The 25,626-nt window shown below is 35.9% G+C and overlaps 1 protein-coding gene across 2 annotated transcripts in view; it reads right to left on the reverse strand.

Moving 5' to 3' along the window:
- EDIL3 (EGF like repeats and discoidin domains 3) overlaps positions 1–25,626 on the reverse strand; it is a 407,373-nt gene that overhangs the window by 131,755 nt on the left and 249,992 nt on the right. For both annotated transcript variants that reach the window (XM_019806447.2, XM_011232960.3), the window contains one exon: positions 7,575–7,756. In XM_019806447.2, the coding sequence (XP_019662006.1) occupies positions 7,575–7,756 (182 nt within the window). The remainder of the gene's footprint in view (positions 1–7,574; positions 7,757–25,626) is intronic.

Raw genomic sequence — 25,626 nt, forward strand, 5'->3', positions numbered from 1 at the left:
CAAAAATGTGCAAGAAACTAAAACAAACATTTAATATTTAGCATTTCAGGAAATACTTAAGTGGGATAGAAAAGATGAAAATTTTGGTGTTTGGTATTCAAGGCTTAATTAGCATACTTCCTAGAGGACCCCTTACAAATATTACCCATGTCTATCCAATGTTGCTTATAAAGGTGGTTTGCAGTGATTACAGAGAAAGGTATGGTTCATCAGGATTTGCAGAAATTCTGATTCCTGTGCTTCCCAGATGGGTGAGGCATCCCTATACTGTGGGTAGACACCATATGACACCAAAGGGATTGTGCTAAGATGGCACAGTTCAAATGAAAGTTTATAACATCTGAACACAGGGAGTGAACTGAGTTGTTGGGACACTCTTAGCACCACTCAGTGTAATTACCATGCCAAAACAGACACTAGGTCTCTTCCACTTATTTTGTTCAATATTCTCTATTCTATCAATCAATTATTTGCTTATATCTGTTTTTGTTTTTTTATTTAAGATGCTATGGAAATAGACTTAAATCAGGTATAATTCATACTCTCAAGTGGCTTGCAGGATAGGAAAGAGAAAGGTAAACCATAACCATAGAGAATGTTAGCTGCTGCTAACTAACATACAGAATTCGCAGAGTGGTTTGAATTTCCCTGATAGCTAATGATTTTGAACATTTTTTCATGTGTCTGTTAGCCATTTGTATGTCTTCATTGGAAAAGTGTCTGTTCATATCTTCTGCCCATTTTATGATTTGTTTATTTGTTTCTTGTGTATTGAGTTTGAGAAGTTCTTTGTAGATCTTGGATACCACACTGAGATACCACCTTATGCCAGTTAGAATGGCAAAAATTGACAAGGCAAGAAATAACAATGGTTGGAGAGCATGTGGAGAAAGGGGATCCCTCCTACATTGTTGGTGGGAATGCATGTTGGTACAGCCACTCTGGAAAACAGTGTGGAGGTCCCTTAAAAAGTTAAAAATTGAACTACCCTATGACCCAGCCATTGCACTACTGGGTGTTTACCCCAAAGATACAGACGTAGTGAAGAGAAGGGCCATATGCACCCCAATGTTCATAGCAGCATTGTCCACAATAGCTAAATTGTGGAAGGAACCGAGATGCCCTTCAACAGATGACTGGATTAAGAAGCTGTGGTCCATATATACAATGGAATATTACTCAGCTATCAAAAAGAACGATTTCTCAACACTTGCTGCAACATGGACAGCACTGGAGGAGATAATGCTAAGTGAAATAAGTCAAGCAGAGAAAGACAATTATCATATGGCTTCACTCATGTATGGAACATAGGTAGTAGGAAGATCGGTAGAAGAAAAGGGGGATAAAGAAAGGGGGGGTGATCAGAAGGGGGAGTGAAGCATGAGAGACTATGGACTCTGGGAAACAGACTGGGGGCTTCAGAGGGGAGGGGGTGGGGGAATAGGATAGGCTGGTGATGGGTAGTAAGGAGGGCACGTATTGCATGGTGCACTGGGTGTTATGCACAACTAATGAGTCATGGAACTTTGCATTGGAAACCAGGGATGTACTGTATGGTGACTAACATAATATAATAAAAAAATATTATTATTAAAAAAAAAAGAAGTAGCAGAGTGGGAAAAGAGGACAGTGTGGTCACTTCTCTCTCTCTCCCTTCTTTTAAAAGATTTATCTATTTATATTGGGGAGAGAGAGAGAGCATGTATGGAGCATGGGGAGGAGCAGTGGGAGAGGGAAAGAGAATCTCAAGCAGACTCCCCACTGAGTGTGGAGCTGACCGGGGCTCGATCTCACAGGGCTCAATCTCACGACCCTGAGACCATGACCTGAGCCAAAACCAAGAGTTGGCTGCTTAACCAACTGAGCCACCCGGGTGCCCCCAGTGTGGTCACCTTTATCTTTGGGGATAAAAAGCAGGAATTCCAGGAATCACATTATACAGAATGGAATGAAGAATCTGAATCTAAAGAAGCCCAGTAGATGGTGAATAGATGAAGCAGGAAAGGTATGTGCCTAAGCACAGCAGCAGAAAACAGCCAGCGGAAGTTGAGGAACAGCAAGAAATCCAGGTCAATGAGGCCCTGGGTGCTGAAAGTCAGAGAGGAAGTAGCTTAGAGCAAAAAGAGGAGATTCCAGATACAACTTCTTTCAAATTAGAGAACAATTGCCATACTGTTAATCATATATTTCATAGCTCATAGAATTTGGAATCAAGATCCAAAAAACATCCTTTAAAGCACATCAGAAAGCAATATGTATTAGTATTAGTATAAAGGCTGTAAATGACCAAATAAATAGACTAAATATATCATTTTTTCAGTATGGATACATCAGATCATTTTTTTCTTAACGCTAAGTATCTTTTTGTTTTTAAAAATAAAAAAGTAACATTTTTTAATAACACACAACTATTTATGAAAGGTTACTTCTAATAAACAACTTAAAGAAAAATTGCAATTTTCTATTTAGGATTACTGTTTATAAAAAGAGATCACTGGAAGCAGCAGCACATTGATGTTCAGATGTCATTAGTCTTAGGTGTTTAGTATGGATGGCAATGTATCTGAGAAAGTAGCTTTTTTAAGGAAAAAGACAGGCAAAAACATTTTCTACTTGAATGAAGAAGTAGTAAAGATGGATTAGATTCTATGCAATTCAGGCTCTGTAACTAAAAAACAACCTGAAAATGAAAGAAAACCCTTCTTAAAATCCATGTTTTTAAAAATGGGTTTTGAATCTCAAGGAGCTCCAGCTGTCTATAAAGTACCAAAGGAGTTTCACACACATTATATACAGGCTTTGAAATGACATAGATGATTACTCTGTTTTTTGCAGCATTTTCAATCCCACTGTTCACAAAGATTAAAAAAAAAAAAACACAACCATATATGAAATGTGTACTCCAGAAATATGAATCTGTAACTCAACTCTCATAATTCTCATTTGGGCCCATGTATTCTGAAGTAACTATTATTTTGTTTGAAATCTAAAAGTCAGATGATCTTGCTTTGGGATATTTTAAAATTTCCAACAACGAAGAATCTATAGCCATTTAGGAATAGTAGTTGCTGGAAATTCTTAAAGACTTTATGACTAATGAATAATGCTTGCTATGAACTGCTGCTAAAGCTGGGTGCACCTCTGCCTTAAGATATCTAACATGGTTCTGCCTCCATCCAGTTTAAGAACTTTCGCGGGTCACACAGTTCTCATTATCCTTCCTCATTTTTCTTCACCATTTTTTCCTCTCTTTCTACCCCATATAGTTATCACTACTTGCAGTTCCAACAACAAAGAGCCCAGATCATCAAGCAAAAGTGCTATTTTAATTTTATTTATTTATTTTTTAATGTACCTCGGGCAGTCCCAACCCAGGCTTAATGAGCCGATGAGACATGTTTTTTCAATGTAGTCTGCTGATAACCTGCAGTAGGTCTGAGAGGCAATCCAGAGGTTTCTATTTTTACCCAGTGACGCAAAAGATTCCTGTGCACATTAAAGTTTGAGAAGTAATGATCTCTCCCCACACACAAACTTTGTGGCATATAGAAAAGGAACATATTAAGATCATAATCATATTTTTTTAAAGAATAATGAATTATTTAAAAGGGAAAGATCAAAGCCTATTTTTCTCAGTGATAAAATACTTGTAGTGACACTACTACTGGTAAATTAACTTTCAAAGGAAAATTATGGCCTCGCTTTGGTATACCCATCAAACAGATCAGCATATAATAATACAGCCATGTAATACCTAGTGTAGTGCGAATTCCTCTCATGTTCTTTAAATATTATGCTAAACCAGCTTTTCCATTTAACAAAAGTTTTATTAGAATAGGCTGTTCAAATATAATAAAATATTATGGTTCAAGTGAAAGGGTTAGCAGAGGATGTAAGACCAGGGTATAAATACTATATTGTTATATTTACCTTGTTTACTTTACTATATGCTGGATTCAGAACATTTTTTTTAAAGAATTATTTATTTATTTATTTATTTATTTATTTATTTTAGAGAGAGAGAGTGAGAGCAGGGGGAGAGGCAGAGAGAGAATCTTCAACCAGACTCCCCACTAAGCATGGAGTCTGACGGGGGGGCTCAATGTAGGGTTCAATCTCAGGACCCTCTGATCATGACCTAAGCTGAAATCCAGAGATGGCCGCTTAACCAACTGCCCACCCAGGTACCCCTAGATTCAGAACGTCTTGAAGGAAAGTGCTGTCTTTCTTCTAGTGCCTAGTAGAGCAGAGACTGCCACGGAGACAGTCACTAGTAAATGTTTGTTGCATGGATGAATAAATGACTAGTTGGAAATGTAACGCATATGCATTCTAGAAAGAATGTATATGCATAAAACAAATCAACTCAGAAATCAAAAAAATAATATTTTACTGCCCGTATCTATAAAAGAAAAATAATGAATATAAAAGAATTATCTTTAAAAATAAATAGCAAATAGTCATCTTCAGACCTTAGTCAGTTAGCAAAGTACCCAGAAGAATTAAATAAACTTACACATTTTTATATAAGATAACCTAAGACACATTTCCATAATTATACAAAGTTGCTATTTCTAATACACCAGTCAGAAAGAGAAATTGACATTCCAAAATGCTAGTGAATAGTCAATGTTCAATGTGGTGGTTATTTATTAGTTGGAAAAAAGAATGTAGGTAAGGAATATAAGGTCAGAAAAACTTGAAAATGGGGAGAAAAAGGTTTTGTTTAACTATATTTATTGCACTAACCCTTTAAATCCAAAACCAATTATAAACATTGTGGTGCTCTCAAAAATTGCCCACTGAGTGTGTAAATTTAAAATGGAAATTTCAATTTTTATTTCACCTAGACAAGGAAGAAAATGGAATTGAATACTAATTAGTGTATGTGTGTCATACACCTGAAAGATTAGGGGAATACTGTGCTCATTATAAGTGAGTTTAAGCAAAGTACTCAAATGTTTCATTTGAAGTACTGAATATAAACAAAAGAATTAAGTGACAAGGGAAATTAATAATGCTCAGACAGAAAATTAGGTACATGAGTAGACTTCCCAGAGCCTCTTAGATATGATTTTCCTTTAAGAAAGGGATACACTTTTTCTTTTAAACAAATAACTTAGAAAATAAGATGTTATGAAAGAATACAGTAACATAATAACTTTGAACATAATCTCAGAATACCTATTAAAATGACAATTAAGAATTTTCAGTTTTCTCTCCATTATACACAGGCTTTTTCATTTAATATAAAAGCCTTTTTATTTACTTATATTGCTTTTCTCTGAGAGTTCATTATCATCTTCAGACTAAATGCAAAATAATAACAATAAAAAAGTAATAATGATAGACCCCTTAAAAATAAAAGAGGTATTAAATTATTCTACTTAAAAAATAAATAAAATAAAATAAATTATTCTACTTAACAAAGTCATATTTAATCTAAATTTCTCTAAGAGTCAACCAATGTCCTGTTCCATTGAGGTTATCTCTACCTGTAATTACTCGGATAAAGAGAACTTAAAGTTAATAAAAGGCAGAATGATGTGTAAGTTAAGTAGGCAATAAACTGGGACAAAGTAAGTGAAAAGTCAGGACGTGAAACACTAATAAGGTGTTTCTCAGCAAAAACATTGCAAAATATGTTATTTATGGTTTATTGAAACATGGCAATGACTGAAGCTTGCAAACATAATTTGCCAAACAGAAACCCGATGCAATCTTGTGACATCGTCTCACATCGTTCTGCCATTCCTGCTACAAATCTTAATTTCCAGAGTTTCATCATGATTGCAATCCCACAAATCATAACTGTCCACTATGGCGATTTAAAAAAATGGTCTCTGCAATGATTTTTAACAATAAAAGATAAGCATTTTTTGTTGTCCTTCATCTATTCTAAACCTTAATTTTATCTTCATTACTCTGGGATCAAAACTGTATAGATATGCCATGTTCATTATCTGGAATTCTCTTTGCACATGTAGCTACAGATGAGAAAAATCAAGTGTAGGAGCGCCTGGGTGGCACAGTCGTTAAGCATCTGTCTTCGGCTCAGGGAGTGATCCCAGAGTTCTGGGATCAAGCCCCACATCAGGCTTCTCCGCTAGGAGCCTGCTTCTTCCTCTCCCATTCCCCCTGCTTGTGTTCCCTCTCTCGCTGGCTGTCTCTCTCTGTCAAATAAATAAATAAAATCTTTAAAAAAAAAAAGAAAAAGAAAAATCAAGCGTAATTTAAGAAGGGATTTCTGCAAATGCATGCAAAAATAAATGCATAAAGCAAAACAATATCAGGTAACCACATGGAGCCACATAGATAAAAGAAATGTATGTAGGTAGGATATATAAAAATTCATAAGAAACCTGAACAAAGGAAATATCTGAAGGAGATTTCAGCCCAGTTCCTAAGGTAAGGAAGTCATGTTACTTGGCCATCAATCAGTTTCTCATTCTATTAAATTTCTGTAAAGCAATCCCTGTATGTTGCACCTAATAATGTCAAATCATGGATTTCCACATTAAAAATTACCCCGACTCAAACTATATAGTAAACAAAATAGCTCAACTAATAAATCAAAATTCTGTAATAGCTCCCTGGAATAAGCTCCAAATCTTTTTGTATGTATGACTCTTCATACATACTTAACTCACACACTTAATTAGATACATGTTCCTCTATACACAAGTTATGATTTTCTATATGATGTCTTTGATCATGCTGTTCCATAGATTTTTAGTCTCTACTGAAAGCCATTTTCTGAGGCCCACCTAAAAAAACTATTCTCCCCTAAGGCTTTTTCATGATAATTAATTATGTCTTCCACTAAACCTGGGTTTTCCCTCTCTTCGGCACACATCAATGACTTGTTAGATATTTTTAATGTACTCTCCCCAACAGAGGTATAATCTTTCACAGAAATCATGGTCTAATCACCTTTTCTGCCCTCCTAATATGTAGTTTACTGTCTCCCTTCAGTTAAGTCATCAAAAAGCATTTAACTGGATAAAATAGAAGGTTCTGCTATTACTACCATCCACCTCATTTAACGGAAATCATTTACTATCTTGGTGTATCATGGTTTTTTCTGTTTTTAAAAAAAAGCTGGCCGCTGATAATAAATAAAACGGTAGGAACTGAAACATTCTCAGCTACTGAAAGAAGGTGCTGACGGCATTTTAGGTTTTCTTATCATCTATTATACATGTTACACGCTGCAAACGGGTTTCGAGACAGAAGGAAAAGATGCAATTTTTACTTTCTCCAAGTATCAGAAGTTGCCGTTAAATGTTAACATAGTACTAATGAACACATGGCCTATGTAAAAACCTCCTTCTCTGATATGTACCTTAAAATAGTAATATTTATAGCCCAAGAATTTCAACATTTTTAATGCACTTTTCAGTCAATGTACCGATATCCCACAGTTTCAGATTTTTATACCCCATTTGGACTCAACTAAATCATCCTGTCCTCTGACCATAAAGAAAAGTCACGCTTTGGGCTCTGACTTGTAATCTTTCTGAAATGATTCTGGTCATTCCTTGGCAGTCACCTTGACCCATCCCATGTGTTACCTGAATCCATGGCCATCTGTCGTTTTCTGCAGCTGTCCATGCATTTATCAGCCCCTTCTTATTGAGACGTGCATAGTAGGGATACCACTTCTGGAGTCCAAAAAGAGCTCGGTGGGTAGAGGAAGCTGTGATTTGCTGATTTGATATGATTCCACCTTCAATTCCCAATGGGCCCGAACATTCTGGGAACAAATCAGGAAAAGATGTGAATGTATCAGGAAGAATTCATTCTCAAAATGTGGCTGTTAGATTTGACAGGAGATATTTTTAAAATAAATTTAATTTGTACCATCATGCCTTTTGAGCCCCACCTACTTTACAGATCTGACATTGAACTCCACAGGAAGAAAATAATTCTTTCTCCTCATGACATTCTTCTTCCTTTGCTTTGAGTGTGGCACCTCGGCAGATACTGCCCTTCCGCATCAGGACTCCGCATTATGCACTGTCATCCCTTGGCTGTCGATCACATCAATGAAAGTGTAATGCCCTTAAAGGGCCTATCTCATATTTTATGTTTTCAGAAATTAGCATACCTCATAAATTGTAAACCCTCAATAAATATCCTTGATCCGTTATTTCTTGACCAGCTTGAATCTGAGTTTTATGTCGAAATCATTTTTATACTGACTCAGCATTTCTCATTACTATAAATTTTTTTAACTTAAATTTTTATAAACATCATCAGGTATGCTTCCAACAAAAAGGGCAAAGTGCAAATCTGTCAGCATTTAATAATAATAGCTTGTAGCATGTTATAAGTAATAGAAAACATGTAGACAAATTATTTTTATGAAGTAAGCAGGTAAACTCCATGACATTATACATAACTTATGTACACTATAAGTAAATCAAGATATTAAAATATTTATAATATTTTAAATTCAAAATTCACAATGATACACATAGGTATTTTGCACTTACATTTTAATTCTCTTTTTAAAATATTTCTTTAAATTTGCAACTTGGAAACTTAAGAAAAATTTCTTAATAAAATTTTTAAATTCTAATATTAAGGCATAATATAATTCAAATATGTTCTCAGATATCAAATGCATTTAGATTTTAAAATTAGAAATGACGGTAAATGCATCTAAAAAGTAAATATATTTTTATATATATTTGAATTTTTTATTTCATAAAATTTCACCACAAACTACGTTTAATTTAAATTCAGTTTTGAAAATTCAGAATAAGTAATATTATGATAAAATGAAAAGTAATACCTAGTTTTCTTAATTTCAGTTATACATTTAATATTCAACTTTTTATCAAATTCAATATGTATATGATAATCTCGTTATAAAATATACTATACTAATTTATCAGAATTCCTCAAAATATGAAAGGAGCACGCTGCCATTATGAATTGTCAGTATGTATGTAAGTCAACTTGATCAGTGATTGTCACCAAGCATATGTTGGGTTTTAATTAACATTGAAGGTCAATATTTGTTGGTAATTAAATGTTTACACTTAGATTGAGGATGGAAATTTTACAGTTGTATTATAATATTTTTAAAAGTTAACAAAGATGTTTCTTGTTGGTAACCATTCTTTCATTAAGCATAAACTTGTTTCTCAGAGAAAAAACTCAGATGTTGAGCCTTTGGATTCTTGTTTTGCTTTCCATTTTAAACTTCAAGATCTTTACAGACTTCATAAAAGCACTAAGAAAAATTCATGATGATACTTTGATTTTAGACAACCACAGTAGGCTAGCTTTTTGAGAATATCGCCATTAAAGGAGTCTCAAGCATCCTTGTCCTTGATTTGTGCAATTTTTGGACGGGAAAATGCAGCAGGTAGAGAGATCGATTATTGTATGCCAGTCAGTAGAACAGCAGAGAGCGAGCCAGGTTTAATTTAACTTAATTTAGTTTAATGTATTAATTAAACTACATGATAGCCTTAGGAAGAACTCTATACCATTTAGATGTGTACTTCCAAAGACCTTATGCTGAACTGGACATTCTCACCAAATCTGTAACCATTTTAAAAGAGAGAGATTAGACCTCAAGCCACACTATTCAGTAAGTCCACTTCATTGGTACTCTTGGCCTACCAACTGCCACTGATTAATTCACATGTCAGCAAACACAGTGGCCAGGAACTGTTGCATTATCAGATAAGTCAAATACCAATGAACAAGTAAAAAATACATTTGTGTGTATATATATGTACAAATATCTTTTTTGCTCTGTCATATGACTCCCAATCTTTGTTATGCCCTCACTACAAATTCGCTGAAATAAATCATAATCCAAAAAATATGAAGTGACATGTTATATATTTATAGGGCTTCACCGCTTACAAAGTATTTTTACATGAGCTATCTTATTGCTGTGATGTCAAATTTATTAGTATTTCTTTTCTCAGTCTGCAATTCCACATTTTTTTAAAAAATAAATTTTTACAAGATTCACTTAAATACTGTATTGTTGCCAATCTGAAAAGCCCAGCAGAAGAAACATGATTCTGTGTGGCATTCTTGGATGAAGCATGTGTCTGTGAAGTATCAGCTTACTTCCTTACTGGCTAGTGGTCCTCAGTTTTCCTTGTTTTAAATACTGGGGTTATAATTTGCAATGACGTGGAGCTAGAGTGTATCATGCTAAGCAAAATAAGTCAGTCAGAGAAAGAAATATACCATACGATTTCTCTCATATGTGGAATTTAAGAAACAAAACAGATGAACATAGGGGAAGGGAAAAAAGGAGAGAGAGAGAGAGGGAAACAAACCATAAAGACTCTTAACAATAGAGAACAAACTGAGGGTTGACAGAGGGAGGCGGGTGGGGGATGGGCTGGATGGGTGTTGGGCATTCAGGAGGGCACTTGTTATGATGAGCACTGGGTGCGTATGCAAGTGATGAATCAGTGAATTCTACTCCTGAAAACAATAGTGCCCTGTATGTTAACTAACTAGAATTTAAATAAAATTTAAAAAAATAATTGGGGTTATGATGACACCTAATTCACCAGCTCTCAGGTAATTTGAGGTAAAAGGTACTCTTCCTCTGTAACTATAAACTGTTAAAAAAGAATGATCTTGGTTCTGTACAGCCACTTGCCTGTTTTTCTTTAGAGCAAACGACGGAGGTGATGCTGGACTTCTAGCTTCTCTGGAGCAGCCCCTGCGTCTTACACAGTGTTACATCCTTAGGTGGCCATGGTGGTCAGCACACAGAACGAGTTTAAATGATATGTGATGCATGTCAGTACTGGGGGCTATTTTTCTTTAAACAGTAAACTAATAAGCAAATCCAAGGCTTATACTTCATGTCACACTCAAAGTTGTCACAAAGCAGCTCTTCTTCACTAATCATTTGGATCACAATCAAATGGATGTCATCATAACAAAAAGTTCAAAATCCAATTTCCTTTTGCCTGTGCTATCCACTTCCCCAATGTCCTATTAACTTCAACAGTTATAAAAACTAACGAAGGAGTTGCAATTCAGAATGCAAATGATTATACACGTAAGATTAAGTGACCTTACGCAGTGAAGAATACGATGCTGAAAAGGCCGACAATATGGAGATATATGTAGTCATCATTATCAACAGATAGGGGATAGTATGAAATAATAATTGATGAACAACATATTAGATGAGCATTCTGAAGTTTGAAAACAGCATTCACAAGTATTTTCTCACCTCTTCAAAAGAAGACTACAAGATAAAAAGGTTACCACGCTTATTTCATCAATGAGGAAGCTGGTGGGAAGGGAAGTTAAACTTGTAAAAAATGAGTCTGGAATTGGAGCCATTTCTCTGCTTCACAAATAAAATATCAATTGATAGAGTGAAGAGTTCAGTAATTCTTCAAAAGTTGATTCTGGATCTTTTGCTTCTGCTGTTATTTTATATGGAGGATGTGTACTTATCCCAGGAGAGAGAATAAGAAATTAACATGAAGGAAACATCTAGAATGTCACTAGTGGCATTCAGGATATGACAGATCTTTCCCAAAGTGGGATACATTAAAACCATGGGTGGGAGTTGATGGCAGTGAGTCACAGAAGTAAATACTGAAGTTCTGTGGTGGTCTGTGTCCCATAAGGTGTTAATAAATGAACCTGCTACCATTATTGGCCTATATACTACTAATCTAATAGAGCTAGGCTAATTCAGTTCCAACTAATTTATTGACTTCTCACTATGTGTCCATCCATCCATCAATCCCCCATTTAATTTGGTTTTGAAAAATGCATATTTATTAAAGGCTTACTATATACTAGGGACTTTTCTAGGCAGTGGCAATATAAGGATGAACAAAGCAGAAAAGACCTCAGCTCTCAAAAAGTTCATATTCTAGTGGGGAGAAAAACTGTAAACAAAACCGGAACGAACAAGAAATATCATAGAGTGATAAGTAAAGAAAAAAAAAGGTGAAACAGTGAAGGTGTGTCAGGTGATCAGAAATGGCCTGAGAGGTGACACCAAGTCTTTCTCTGAGTGAGTGAGAAGCAGGAGCTGGGCTATTGTGCACCAGTTTCCTCAAGGAGTTTTCAGTCCAGTGGGGGAGACACACACAGAAATAAAACACATTTTAATATTATGGCAGATACTGAATCAGAAAGCAGCCTGGGGCTCAGGGAAGGATTTCCAGGAAAAGGGTGGGAGCTAGCACAGTGAAGAAGGGAAGACATAGAGACAGGAAACAGCCTGGTATGGTTGAGGAAGTAGAGACAGTTCAGTACCCTAGACCAAGGTGGGTGGGGGCAGGGATGGTTGAGGGAGGAAGTGAAGAAACAGAGAGACCCTCGATTATTTTGCTGAAGAGGTTGCTGAGTGAACTTGCTGGGAGTTTTTGAAGGATTCTAACTATGGTCATATTTTCATTTAATATCCATCATTCCTGCTGTACAGTGGAGGGAATATTTAAGAGGGGAAAAATTATGGCTGAATAGCAAGCTACTACAATTGTTCAGGTGCGAAAGGATGCAGGTATGAAAGAGGGATGAAAAAGAGGAAGAGTTCAAAGAATTTCAGAAGGAAAGTTGGGCAGAGCTAGTAATAATGAAATGTTGGGTAGAGGAGAGAAATGCAGTATCTTCAAAGATGCCAGACAGTATAGCCAGTGCCCCCTTTAGCTGGGATTGCCCGTGTCTCACAAATAACACCGTTGAATCAAATACCTCCCTTAATATTTTATCAAATGTTATTCTTGCTGCCGGATTGAACTTGGGAGGACCTGCTTTTGTTCCACCTGCTGTTGCCATTCAGACCCCACTGGGCTACACCCCCATCAATCAAGCTGCAGGGACAGGATTGAAAAGTGAAAACCTGCTTCTATGCTCAAGCCATACCCAGAACTTCCCTGTCCCACAATGCATTCACGTGTATTGTGTATGTACATCTGTTGTCCCATGAAACAGGGAGCCCCTTTGCAGGTAGGGATTATATCCCTCTTGGTACGAGCAGTAAGCCTTGATCTTACCAGACACTTAATAAATATTTGCAGAGGGAGCTAATCTTTTAAAATAAACATGAAAGATAAAAAGCAAAGATTACAGGTAATATTGTAACATTTTATTTGCATAATTCAATTTTAAATTAAAAAAATAATGTCACCTATTCTCTCAAGAGTACACAGACATAGAGGCCTCCTTTGGAAATTATTTGTATGCTGAGTGAAGAAGAGTACTTCTTTACTAATGAAAAAAATGCACTGACAGTCAAGTGAGTTACTGTGCTTTCAACTAGTTGCCAGACAGCAACCGGGTATTTCTAAAAACTGTCCACCGTTATCCCTAAGGTGGGCCCAGTGGCAATTTGATCAGTGCCAATTACGGCAACGGAATACAGTAGTCCTCATTTCCAGACTGCTAGACCTGTGTTTATGCATCTTTAGTATTGTGCTTACTTTTGTCAGGTTTAACAATAATCCTAAATTAATGAGTCCAATCAAAATTGATTACCAGAGACTTTTAGGCACCATTTACATAGTCGGTTAAAATAACCGCTTTGACTGAATGGCCCGAGCGGCCTGCAAATGCCTTCTGACGTGAGCCCTGCTGTTCAGACTAACTCCGGGCAAGTGGGTAATGTCACCTGGCAGGTTGAGCAAGAACAGCTGGGCCAGCTAGGGCCAAGCCTCCAGTGCCCTCCCCAGAGCAACTTCCCTGCCTTTGCCAAGTCAGTGTGAATAAAATAGTCTCAAAGTGAAGTCCTTCTCACTCTGCAAACTCATTCTCTGGAGTGTGGCAAAGAATGTCGTCTGCATTTTATTGATCTTGCAGCTGACAAGTAAGCAGTGCCTCAAGATGTCTCACATCTTGTTCCTGAGTGTGCTGATTAAGCCTTTCAAATAAGTGAGATGCACGGCTGAATCCGTAACAGGAACACACTGCTTTCATTTGCTCTATCTCAATATCCAGACATCTTCAGAATGAAAAGGATTTCAAATTAAAGCCATGTTAGAAACAAATCTCCTTTAAACATCTCCAGTCCTCTCTTCCTCTGAGCATCTCATCTCCTCATAGGAGTGTGAGTTGTCTGCTGTGCTTAGCATAGCACGATAATTCTGCTGAACACAAGCCCCAGCGAATGGATTACTGATGACCTCCAATACTACAGAAATTAATGCTGATTCAAGCATTTACCTCCCTCTGTTCCCCCTGGACCACGGCCTTTCCTTTATTCCTAGCATTTCTTTTATTTTAGAGCTGTCTTCAGACCAGGCTCTAAATTGGTGAGGGAGAGGTCAAGGCCACTATTCCTCACACTGTGGCCTGGGGGTTAAAAGAAGCCCTGAAGATTTTTTTTTTTTTTCTTTTTCTGGTGAGACTTCTCACCTAACCTCCCACACATTTGCTCTGATTTCTCTCAGGCTATCATTTTTTTTCTGCTACTGGGGAGTGGCGTCAGAAGGCAAGAGAGGAAATGAAGACGGGAAGTATAAGAAAGGTTGATCTCAAGGCTAGGGCTTGGTGCACTGGTCTGGTTGTAGGAGACTGGCGAGGTGTCAAAGGAGCTCTCTGGACACAGTGTGAGAATGTGAATATGCACAACATAGCCTTCCCTCCATCTGTCATTCACAAATTCCCTTGACACCCTCTCCGGACCCTGGGGGTTGGCCTCTGGTCATGGCACTGGGAGTAACCACCTTCAAAGAACTTAGAGTTGAAACCCCATTGGGTGATGTTTGTTTCTCTCCACACCCAAACTCTGCTTTTTCGTATAAGGGCATAAACTTCACATGTGGCCATAGTAACCTTGATTAGAAAAACTAGGAATTACAAAGTCATAAAAACAGTTTTCAAAAATTAGTTATGTTTATTTGGATGGCACATAAGATGTATGGGCACATTAGAGAAAAGGTCATTTCTTTGAGTCACAATCTAGAAGATGATTCTGTGATACGTGGCCGCTGAAGACTTTTCTCTATTCAACAGAAACTGTATTCTATTATTTTCCATATTGGAAAGCTCAGAGGTTTCCAGGTAAAATGATAAGCAACAACTATCTGTGCATATTTTTTCTTCTTAGATAATATAGATCTTAAAGGTAGAAACCATGCCTTTTGTATTATTTGTGTTTCCAAAGCACTAAGCACAGTGCCTTATAAATTGGCAGTTCTCAGTTATCATGAGTTAAAGTAAATGAAAACAAATCATTGCTTTTTGGAACTACTTCTCTTCCTTTCTTGGAATTGAATTAATTTTCTGAATGTAGATATTATCTCTCTAAAGATTCAATATACTGGGGTGGGTGTTAAAACCAGAAAGGTTTTCTTGGTATGCTGGGATGCTTGAAACTATACAAGAACCAGCTTTTAAAAGTAGAGGAAATAACAATGTTTGAAATCAAAACCAGCATTTGTAAAGTTACAAATTCAATTATCAGCCATCTAGCTGTTTTCTTGTAAAATGTGGTTATGCTTTTCTTCACGCTGTGGTATCTCAAGTCAATTATGATATATTATCTGCTTAAATTAATTGTTTTGAATTGAGGAAAAAATTAAAACCATGAATAAGCTAAATTAGAACAGGAATGCCAATTTTGGGGAATATTGATGCAGAATGATGGTGTTATTTAAATAGAAGGGCCTATGGACTTTAATATTTAAAGACCAGAATTCTTATTGAGATAGTCCACAAAAGTCAACAAAGTCTAAGAAGATTATCATCCTAATGCAGTGAACAATGTTGCTATAGCAAGTAGAAGAATGCGTTTTAGTTTGCTTAAGATGCACTCTCTCAAATGAGAAAAACATATGGGCTTTTCAACTGCTGAATGCACTTTTGCAGCCAGGCAAGATTTCAGTAACTTGTTCTCAGGCTTCCACTTAAACTGCACAATTCATCTTCTACCAACTACGAAGATAACAACATGGTTTGATGAAACATTTGTCTGTAGAGTCAAAAGCCTGCAATTCAAAAACCTGCAGATGTATACCTATTCTTGCCTTCTGACAAAACATACATCTGCGCAGGAAAGAGCTAAAAAGGGGTATAAACGCCAAGGTAACATGCCAAAGGTAGGATTCTGTTGCTTCAAGAAACTTGAGTTGAATACCAAATGTAAATATTCAAACACTGCTATGCAGAAGACATATCCCTATGCTTTTAAGTTATTTACCTCTTTTAAGCTTTTGTTGGTGAATGTGTATCAGGATAAATACTGCAAGGCACTGCCTCAGATGTTTTGTTGCAAAGATATATTCTTGGCATGTCAACCGCTGATTTTTATTTTAGAGATAAATCATAATCCCAAATCCAATTATCAGCTATCTAGCTATTTTTACTATGCAATGTGGTTATGTTTTTTTCACACTGGATGCCATCTCAGGTCACGTATGAAGTCTCGGTGTTCCAGAGGTCAAAAGATATCCAAGAATTTAAATGGGAAGCCACTGCAGATGGCAAGATATGTCAATGAGCCCTCACTAATACTAGAACACTTTGGAAAGTAGCTGGAACAAAGGCTAGAGAGCAAAACAGAACCAAGGAAATGTGTAGTAGGTGATTTGGTTATTTGAATTCTAGAGACTTTTACATAATGCATTCACTCCTAAAAATACAAAGAGATGTTTGTCATATAGAAAATAAATAGATAATTCCCATATAGTCAGAGAGGTACTGGAGTTAGGGAAGGAAACTAAAAATTCTAGTAGAGAATGAGGACAGAAGATGAATTCTTGATATATGCATTTACTAATTAAACATTCCTAGAGAATAAAGTATCACAAAGGCTTTGCATATAGTATTTGCAATTGCTTCAGCAGTTCTGAAGGGGAAAATTCAACATAGAATTTTAAACAGAGCAAATGTAAAGCTATTAAAACAAAGGATGCTTTATGAATTTTATAGAAAGAACATTCTAGGATAATTAAATAGAGCAACAATTTTATGACAAACCTGTAAAAACTAAGCCAGCTTTTCATGCATTATCTCTCATTCAATAGAGATTCATTCATACTAGATCTGTTTTATAATGTAATGAATATGGGCCAGCCTACTAAAATAGAAAATTTAATATTTGCTTCTTTTCAAATTTATTATATGTAATAATAAAGTAGACCCTGATATCATGCAGTGCTCACGTTAAATGCTCATTTTTGCTGGCAACATTTGTAGAAAAAATAACTTCTAAACTTGGTATTAGAGCTACGTAATAATGAATACATACATTTCAAAAAAGCAGAGGTATTTAAAAATCTTAAATCTGGATTTAAATCTTCAGCTGCTGAAATGAGTACAAAATATTAGCTGTGTTCAACAAAATATCCATAATGAGATAAATTGCTATTTTCTGGTATGTTCCAACAGAATACATTATTGTTATGTAGTTCAGACTAATGATTAAGTAAATAAATATGTTTCCTATAAACTTATATTAAAATATATGACAAATATAAGGTTTTAAAACTACAAATAATCCTATGACTGCCCTCAAAACTAGAATGTCATGCTTTTCCTTAAGCTTTTAATTAAAAGAGAATTTACTGTTTCTCTAATTTTGAAATTAGATAGAAGACTAGGTTCTCCAGAAGCTTCCATCTTATGATGTTGGATAGCTCACCACCCTAGTATATACAAAATTAACTAGGAATCAGGTAAGGGCCACCAAATCACACATGTAAAATAATGCAAAGTCATTAACCCAAAAGAGAGACAGAAGAATTATTGTCATTTCTAAAAAATCTGTACAAATGAAGAAAATACTGACTTGCTTTTCCAAGGAATCCTTCACTTTCATTATATACTTCAAAAATAGGAAAAGCAGTTATTATTTAACTCAATAGTCTTGTAACACCAGGCTATAACTACTATTTTTAATATACAGGAATGATAAATTGCACAAAAATAGAACCAGAGATACATATTTTACCTTGTCTTAGTAAGAAAATATTTCATTAGCTGAACAGTATTTCTTCAATTACCCAAATTCTCTTTTGCTACAGAAAAGAGAAATGACTATGTGAACTACAAAGTGCTCAGGTAGGGGGGTTATCATAACATATTTTTGGTACCTTCATACTTTCAAAAGTTATTCACTCAGCTAAAACTGCAAAGATTAAGAAGGAAATAGAAATACTTGCTTTGTATTAATAGATTTAAAGGTACACAATTTCAAAAGATCATGCAATTTACAAATATAAGTAATTTATTTGGGAAATAATTATGGTAATAATTAAGTGTAATATGCTGGTGACTTGCGATGTACATAAAGTGACTTACTGAGTCTTGGGAAATTTTCTATAATAGCGGTTCATCAAAACTGCTCTTTGTGGCAATTTTGGTTACGGGTATGAAGGAAAACGCAGTTCCAGATATCCATATTTTAACAAATCTGGGTGATGCCAATCTACAGCAAAGTATGAAATTGTGAGCTAATTGTATTACAAGGAGAATAACACCATCCACCTTGGGTTTGTTCCATAAATTGGAAAAAATATAGGGTAAGCACATAGTCAACTATATGGCAGTCAATATGCCCTTAGTGAACGGTAGCTCTTACACTGTTGTTATTGCTATTTTATTGTTATAAAGCAAAAGTGAGTTAAAAGGCATGGATGGGAGCAGACTGACTTCCACTGTGACCACCTGGAGACCCGAGGTTTCAACGTACATTACTGGTACAGCCAGGTTTTATATGCAGGTACTTCTTATTCAAGAAAGAAAAGAAGAGTAGAACATCTACTCCCATTTCCCATGCAAAATGTTCTTTAACAAAAATTAAAATACATACATGAGCACAATTATTAATCATGAGCAGTCACTGAAAATGATTCAAAATGCCATGTCACTTGGCATCTCCTTAATATCATATTCATCATCAGATATTTCTGTCACCAAAGCATTCAAATTGTCAGACAAATCTCTGCCTGGGGGAAATACAAACTACTGCTTCTTTAATGAATGAAAACTAAGTGATTCCCCACAGTATATTGCCAGACTCACTGGAAATAAAAATAACTAATTAAATAATCTCTTCTTAAAATAGGTCTTTGTCTGGCAGGCACTTTTCTTCATTGTGGTACAAAATGGGGATCTCCTATGGAAAAATCTCGTATTAACAGTTTGATAAACCAGATTACAACACTGAAAAGCGCCTTTATAATCAAGTTTCTTGCCCAATTTAATATCCGAGTAATCCTATCTTTAGGTTAGATGGAGATGGAGTTTTAGCTGGTGGCAATTTTGTTTCAGTAATCAAAGAAATTTCATTTCCTCAACTCCATAACTGAGAGTAAAGTAACAAATCATTTCCCCCCAAATTGAATAATACCTGGTTCCTCTATCTTCGGCATAACCTTTTCTGTTTCACCATGACTTATTTTTCCAATCAATGTGAAAAGAAAATTAATATTCATTGTTTCAGGTTTCCAAGGGCATAAAGGGGATTTTTAGGGGAAAAAAAATCATGAAATGCCCTTAGCACCCAGCTAACTCCGTTCATGATCTGATTTTGAGATATAAGAAAACCATGCATGAATACTGGTTTCTTATGCAGTGTCGTATAAAAAAATAAAATGAAGAGACAGTTTCAGAAAAAAAAAAAAAAGAAATGTATGATAAACTCAGGAAATGTACATCTTTGCACAGGGGTTGCCAAAAGCACATGATAAAAAACTTCAGATGATGCCATAAAACATTCTGTATTATTTGTTCCATATAAAGAAGCGCAAGTTACATTTTGCACAGGAGTCAGCAGGGCGGCAAATACGCACTTAAAGTCTTCGAAAAACTGAGTGATTATTTCTTCTTTTGCAGTTTCCTTCTTCTCAAGTCATCAACCTCAGTAGTGCCTAATGCTAGGCTCACCACTGGTTGAAAAGGGGATAAAGGGAAGCTTGATAAAACACTACTTCTGTAAGGATCTTATCTTTATTACAATAGTTGTTTAACACCACCTGAATTCAGGGTTCTGGGTTTTTTTGTTTTGTTTTTAACTCTCTCAGATCACACAGATGCCACTGCATGGAATCATCTAAGAAATGCTGTTTTTCTTTCTCACTACTAATTACTCATTCATGACTAGAGATTCCACTTTGAGGGATAAACACTATTAAAAATTCTTGACTCTTCTGTTGTTTTCTCCTTGAAGATAGCCACATGCCCTCTTAACTGAAAAAGGGAAATTTTTTTCTTACAGAAAATAGATCAGTAGAATTAGAAAACAAAGATAATTTGACCACCTGAAACTAGGGCATAATTTATTTACATATGGCCCTTTGTCAGAGAAACGTAATCAATGTGGTCTTTTTAAAGCTTGATTTCACTCTCTGAAAGCTGTTAAGGGTTAAATATAGTCAGCACTAAGTTGAAGAATATGAAAAATATATCAGTAGCAGAATAATGGTAATAATAAACAACTGTATTCCTCAGGGGTCTAAATTTTAGCAGAAAGACTGCTAGTGAGTCCTCACTCAGTGTGTAGCAACAAGCGACAGAGAAAGAGGAGATGGGCCTACAGTCTCCTGAGTACAGCAAGCTGTCTTAACAACTTAGAATGACACTGTGCTGGAGTCTAGAGTAGGCATTAGATTAGAAAGATGGCATCACCCCAGTCGTTACACCCTGGGCACTGAGCAGCCCTCAAGGGTCTGGGTCTAACCCTCCAACTTTCTTGCTTCATTATCGTCTGTCTTACGGTTGCAGAGAGTGAGAACTGAAAACACTAGTAGGTGTTTCAGAAGTTTGTCTGGACTATGCATAGAAGACTGTTACCCAAGATCTATAAAGAACTTCTCAAATTCAAAACACGAGAAACAAATAATCAAATCAAAAATGGGCAGAAGATATGAAGAGATACTTTTCCAATGAAGTCATACAAATGGCTAACAGACACATGAAAAAATGTTCAAAATCATTAGCCATCAGGGAAATTCAAATCAAAACCACATTGAGACACCACCTTATGCCAATTAGAATGGCAAAAATTGACAAGGCAAGGAACAACAAATTTGGAGATGATGTGGAGAAAGGAGATCCCTCTTACACTGTTGGTGGGAATGCAAGTTTGTATAGCCACTTTGGAAAACAGCATGGAGATCCCTTAAAAAGTTAAAAATTGAGCTACCCTATGACCCAGCAATTGCACTACTGGGTATTTACCCCAAAGATACAGACATAGTGAAGAGAAGGGCCATATGCACCCCAATGTTCACAGCAGCATTGTCCACAATAGCTAAATTGTGGAAGGAGCCGAGATGCCCTTCAACAGATGACTGGATTAAGAAGATGTGGCCCATGTATACAATGGAATATTATTTAGCCATGAGAAAGAACGATCACCCAACATTTGCAGCAACATGGACAGGACTGGAGGAGATTATGCTAAATGAAATACGTCAAGCAGAGAAAGACAATTATCATATGGTTTCACTCATTTATGAAACATAAGAAATAGCAGGAAGATCGGTAGGAGAAGGAAGGGAAGAATGAAGGGGGGGGTAAACAGAAGGGGGAATGAACCATGACAGACTGTGGACTCTGGGAAACAAACTGAGGGCTTCAGAGGGGAGGGGGGTGGGGGAATGGGATAGGCTGGTGATGGGTATTAAGGAGGGCACGTAATGCATGGAGCGCTGGGTATTATACGCAAACAATGAATCATGGATCACTACATCAAAAACTAAGGATGTATTGTATGGTGACTAATATTACATAATAAAAAATATTATTAAAAAAATTTCATAAGAAAAAGAAGTTTCTGTCTGGAAAATGCTTCAAAACAACACAAATTGGTATTTTAAAATCGATCTGTAAATAAATGTTTAAATGTTACTCATTACATTAGCTATTAAATCCTGTGGCTAATTTCATCGCTTAAGCAATTCTCCTATTTGCCTTTTCTTGTCTCATTCATGGTACTATCAAAGCTTTGGGTCTCATTGCCCATACACCTGCCTTCTACTGGACGGAGTTCTGCTCACTGATCCTACACATTAAATTCTGAATAAACTTTCTGAAAACCTGACCATTTCACCCTTTTGATTATATTTTCTTTCAGTGGATCCACATTGCACAAAAAGTAAAAGCCATCCTCCTGGCTGCTTGAAATTTATCTTGGACTGAATCTTACTTAGATGGCAGCATATGAAATATTTTTGCAGCTCAAGTCCCTGTCATTTTATTCCCTGTCCTACCCTTCCCTCAAGTAGAATTAACTGTGACAATTCGGGGTTCCAAAAAGACTGTAAGCATACTTATATCATAGATAGAGCTTTGTATTTAATAATACTTTTTTCATGCATTTATGAATTTATTAATCTTTCTTTCACAGTAGATTCGAAATTCTTCTAGATTGAGTCCGATCTGTTGGAACATGTATTGCCTGAATCTTCCATAGTACTTGTTAGTAACAGGTGCTTGAAAACATATTTGGTTAATTCATCTGAGGCTTGTGATAACTGAGAGTATCCCTCTCTAGAGTGATTCTCTATCCGGCAACACAAACACTTGCTGTATTTTACTTGTTATTACCTTAAGCTCACGTTACCTGTTTTCCACTTCCAATATTCTTCTCTCTAACAACTGAGAGAAGTAATATTTAAACACTGCAGTTCCCTCTATATGAACATTCCGTTCTTTTCTGTTCCCCTTCCAAAGTTATAGATATTTCTTTTTGTCTCACAGACATTACTGGAGAATAAAAATGAACCCTGCACATATGTATTGCAAAGAAAAATATGTCAGGCATTGCAGCCTCAAGATAACCCAATGGATAGTAGTTTCACTCTCAATTTTAATTGAGGCAACTGAAGTCCAGAGAGGTTAAGTAACTCCCCTAAATTCAAAGAGCGAGGATTTGGCCTCAGATGTATCTATTACCAAAGGGTCATGATAAACATTGTGATACAATGTGCTGGGACATTCTGTTTTATTCCTTAAGCAGTGTGGAGAAGTGATGAAAAATGATGAGCAGGGAACCTGGCCATCATGTTTATAAAGATATGCAGTAGTGACCTAACTCATTCTGTGTTCCTCATCATTTTTCCTGCCACGACTTGTGGACTGAAGGTCCAACACAGGCTGCTATGCATTCAACATTTAACAAATATATGTTGAGCTTCTTCATGCAAGGCAGAGGCATTATATTTCATGCCTTGGTCTTTTAAGGTTAGAAGTGATTATACAACTAAGAGTAGCTTAGTAGAAACTAATTTAAAGTTAGCATCATTTTAAAACTTTATCCACAGAAGACTATGGCAAACTGCCTACCTCAGGGACTTCCACAGCTTTATTTTCCCTCTCTCTCTATTTATTTTCTTGCTGCAATATAGGATTGCCTTTTATATTTTCACTTATAAGAAAGCTAATTATAGCATAGGGCATTCTTCTCCACTTAACAAATACCTCAGGATAAACTGAGGAAGCAATTGCTTTCAATGCTGACATCTTCTAACATGAAATTAGCATCTGGGTAAGTATCCTTGTCTAACTTAGAATACAAAGGTTAATGTTAATGTATAATTTCCAAAATTTTTATCATTACTCTATCAAGAACTTTGTGTCCTAACCCAGTATTATTTCTATAGTTGATTTTACTTTTGTTTCCAATAACTTTGTATTTTAGGTGCACAATAATCCTTAGAACAAATAAGCAAATACCGATTAAACATCCATATGCTCATAAACTTGAATTTCCCCAGTATTTTCTCCTTCTGTCATATTCACTTTAATATAGAGCCAAGATTCATTATCTGTGCCAACAAATTAAAAAGTAAACATGAGGAAAATAAATCAATTATATTTACTCCACACACCTTGCGATCATTTTAAAATTCAGTTTTAACTCCCATTTCTAGTGAGCATGACTAATTAATAGCATTAATTATTAACTGAAACATGATTTCTGTAGGTTTTAACTTTTATCAATACCCGCTGATTAAGATGGAAGGCTGAAAAAAATTTTCATTTCAACCAGTAATAAAAGCAGCCTTGTAGACAATTTACTTGGCTAGCCAGTTCCTGGAATTTCAAGAACTGTTTGTATGATTATATTCTTGGGAGCAGAGAAGCTGTGACTAGAATGCAAAATAGTCACTCCATTTTACTTACAGGCTGTTAAAAGCTATAAGACCAATCCTAGAAATTTTTCCAATACTTTTCTTTTTTAAAACTCAGTTTAAATTTGGATTAAATGTATCTAGTGGTTTGTTCATTATATTTAAAGAAGTGATCATCTGCTTCCCATTTTTTTTTTTTAAAGATTTTATTTATTTATTTCACAGAGAGAGAGAGCCAGTGAGAGAGGGAACACAAGCAGGGGGAGTGGGAGAGGAAGAAGCAGGCTCATAGCATAGGAGCCTGATGCGGGGCTCGATCCCACAACCCCGGGATCACGCCCTGAGCCGAAGGCAGACGCTTAACCGCTGTGCCACTCAGGCGCCCCCATCTGCTTCCCATTTTTTTGTTAATCAAAACAGATGAAGGCATCTATGTGTCTCTCCCTCAAATTCTTATTAAAAACTAGAAGAAGGGCCCCCTGACTGGCTCAGTCAGAGGAGCATGTGGCTCTTGATCTCGGGGTCATGAGTTTGAGCCCCATGGTGGGTGTAGAGATTACTTAAATAAATAAAATGGACAAACAAACAAACAAAAAACTCAAAGAAATCTTAGCTACTCAACTGTTCAGGTTTATTAAATGCCAGACTTATCCACACAGGTATTTCAGGAACAGGGAAAGGAAATACACTGAAGAAACTACATCTATTCTTGAAAGACTTTAGATCTGAAAAGGGATTTGCCTAACAAGGCACATGGAAGACGCAGGCCAGAAACAATACAGCAACAATAAAATAAATATTATATGTGTAGTCTTTGCTACCTGTGATGGATTTAAATGGACTCGATTTCAGAAGGAAAAGAAATTAAAATATTAATTTTATATTTTCCAAGTATTCTTTTATCTATCTACCTATACTACTTTTATAATCAGATAAAAAATGTCTAAGAAACATGGAAGGGTCATTCAAAATAAGTGAAATATCAATAGTTTTCCAAGTGGACAACAGGGATGTTATCACCTATTGCTAAATGCATAGTTATACTCACTAGAAACAACTTGAAAGGTAATTGTGCCTAGAAAAAGGTACTTGAATTACAAGTATTTTCTAATTAAGGTAGAGTGTGTGTGTGAGAGAGAGAGAAAGAGGGAGCGAGAGAGAGAGAGGGAAAGAGAAATCCCATGTAATGATCTTATTGATTTTAAATTATTCTAAACACATATCCACATTTGAGTAGGGTACTCTGTGGGCAGATACATTGGCTTCTACACATATGGCCTAACATAAATAATGGTAAATTTCTACTCACTAAGGGAAATACAATTGGACAACCTGAATTCATGCATCACTTGCTTTAGTATTAATCCATATTTGTATTCTCTGGATTTAAAAATCATTACTTGGTTTCTTCATAGTTAATTGGCCTATTTAAGAAATCAATTTCTTCCTGTTTCAGTCTTGGTAGTTTATAGGTTTCCAGGAAGGCCTCCATCTCTTCCAGATTGTTTAGTTTTTTGGCATATAGCTGTTGATAAAAGTTTCTAATAATCCTTGCAATTTCAATGGTGCTGGTCGTGACCTCTCC

The sequence above is a fragment of the Ailuropoda melanoleuca genome, chromosome 3 (assembly GCF_002007445.2).
Source record: "Ailuropoda melanoleuca isolate Jingjing chromosome 3, ASM200744v2, whole genome shotgun sequence".
In the NCBI taxonomy this organism is placed as follows: domain Eukaryota; kingdom Metazoa; phylum Chordata; class Mammalia; order Carnivora; family Ursidae; genus Ailuropoda; species Ailuropoda melanoleuca.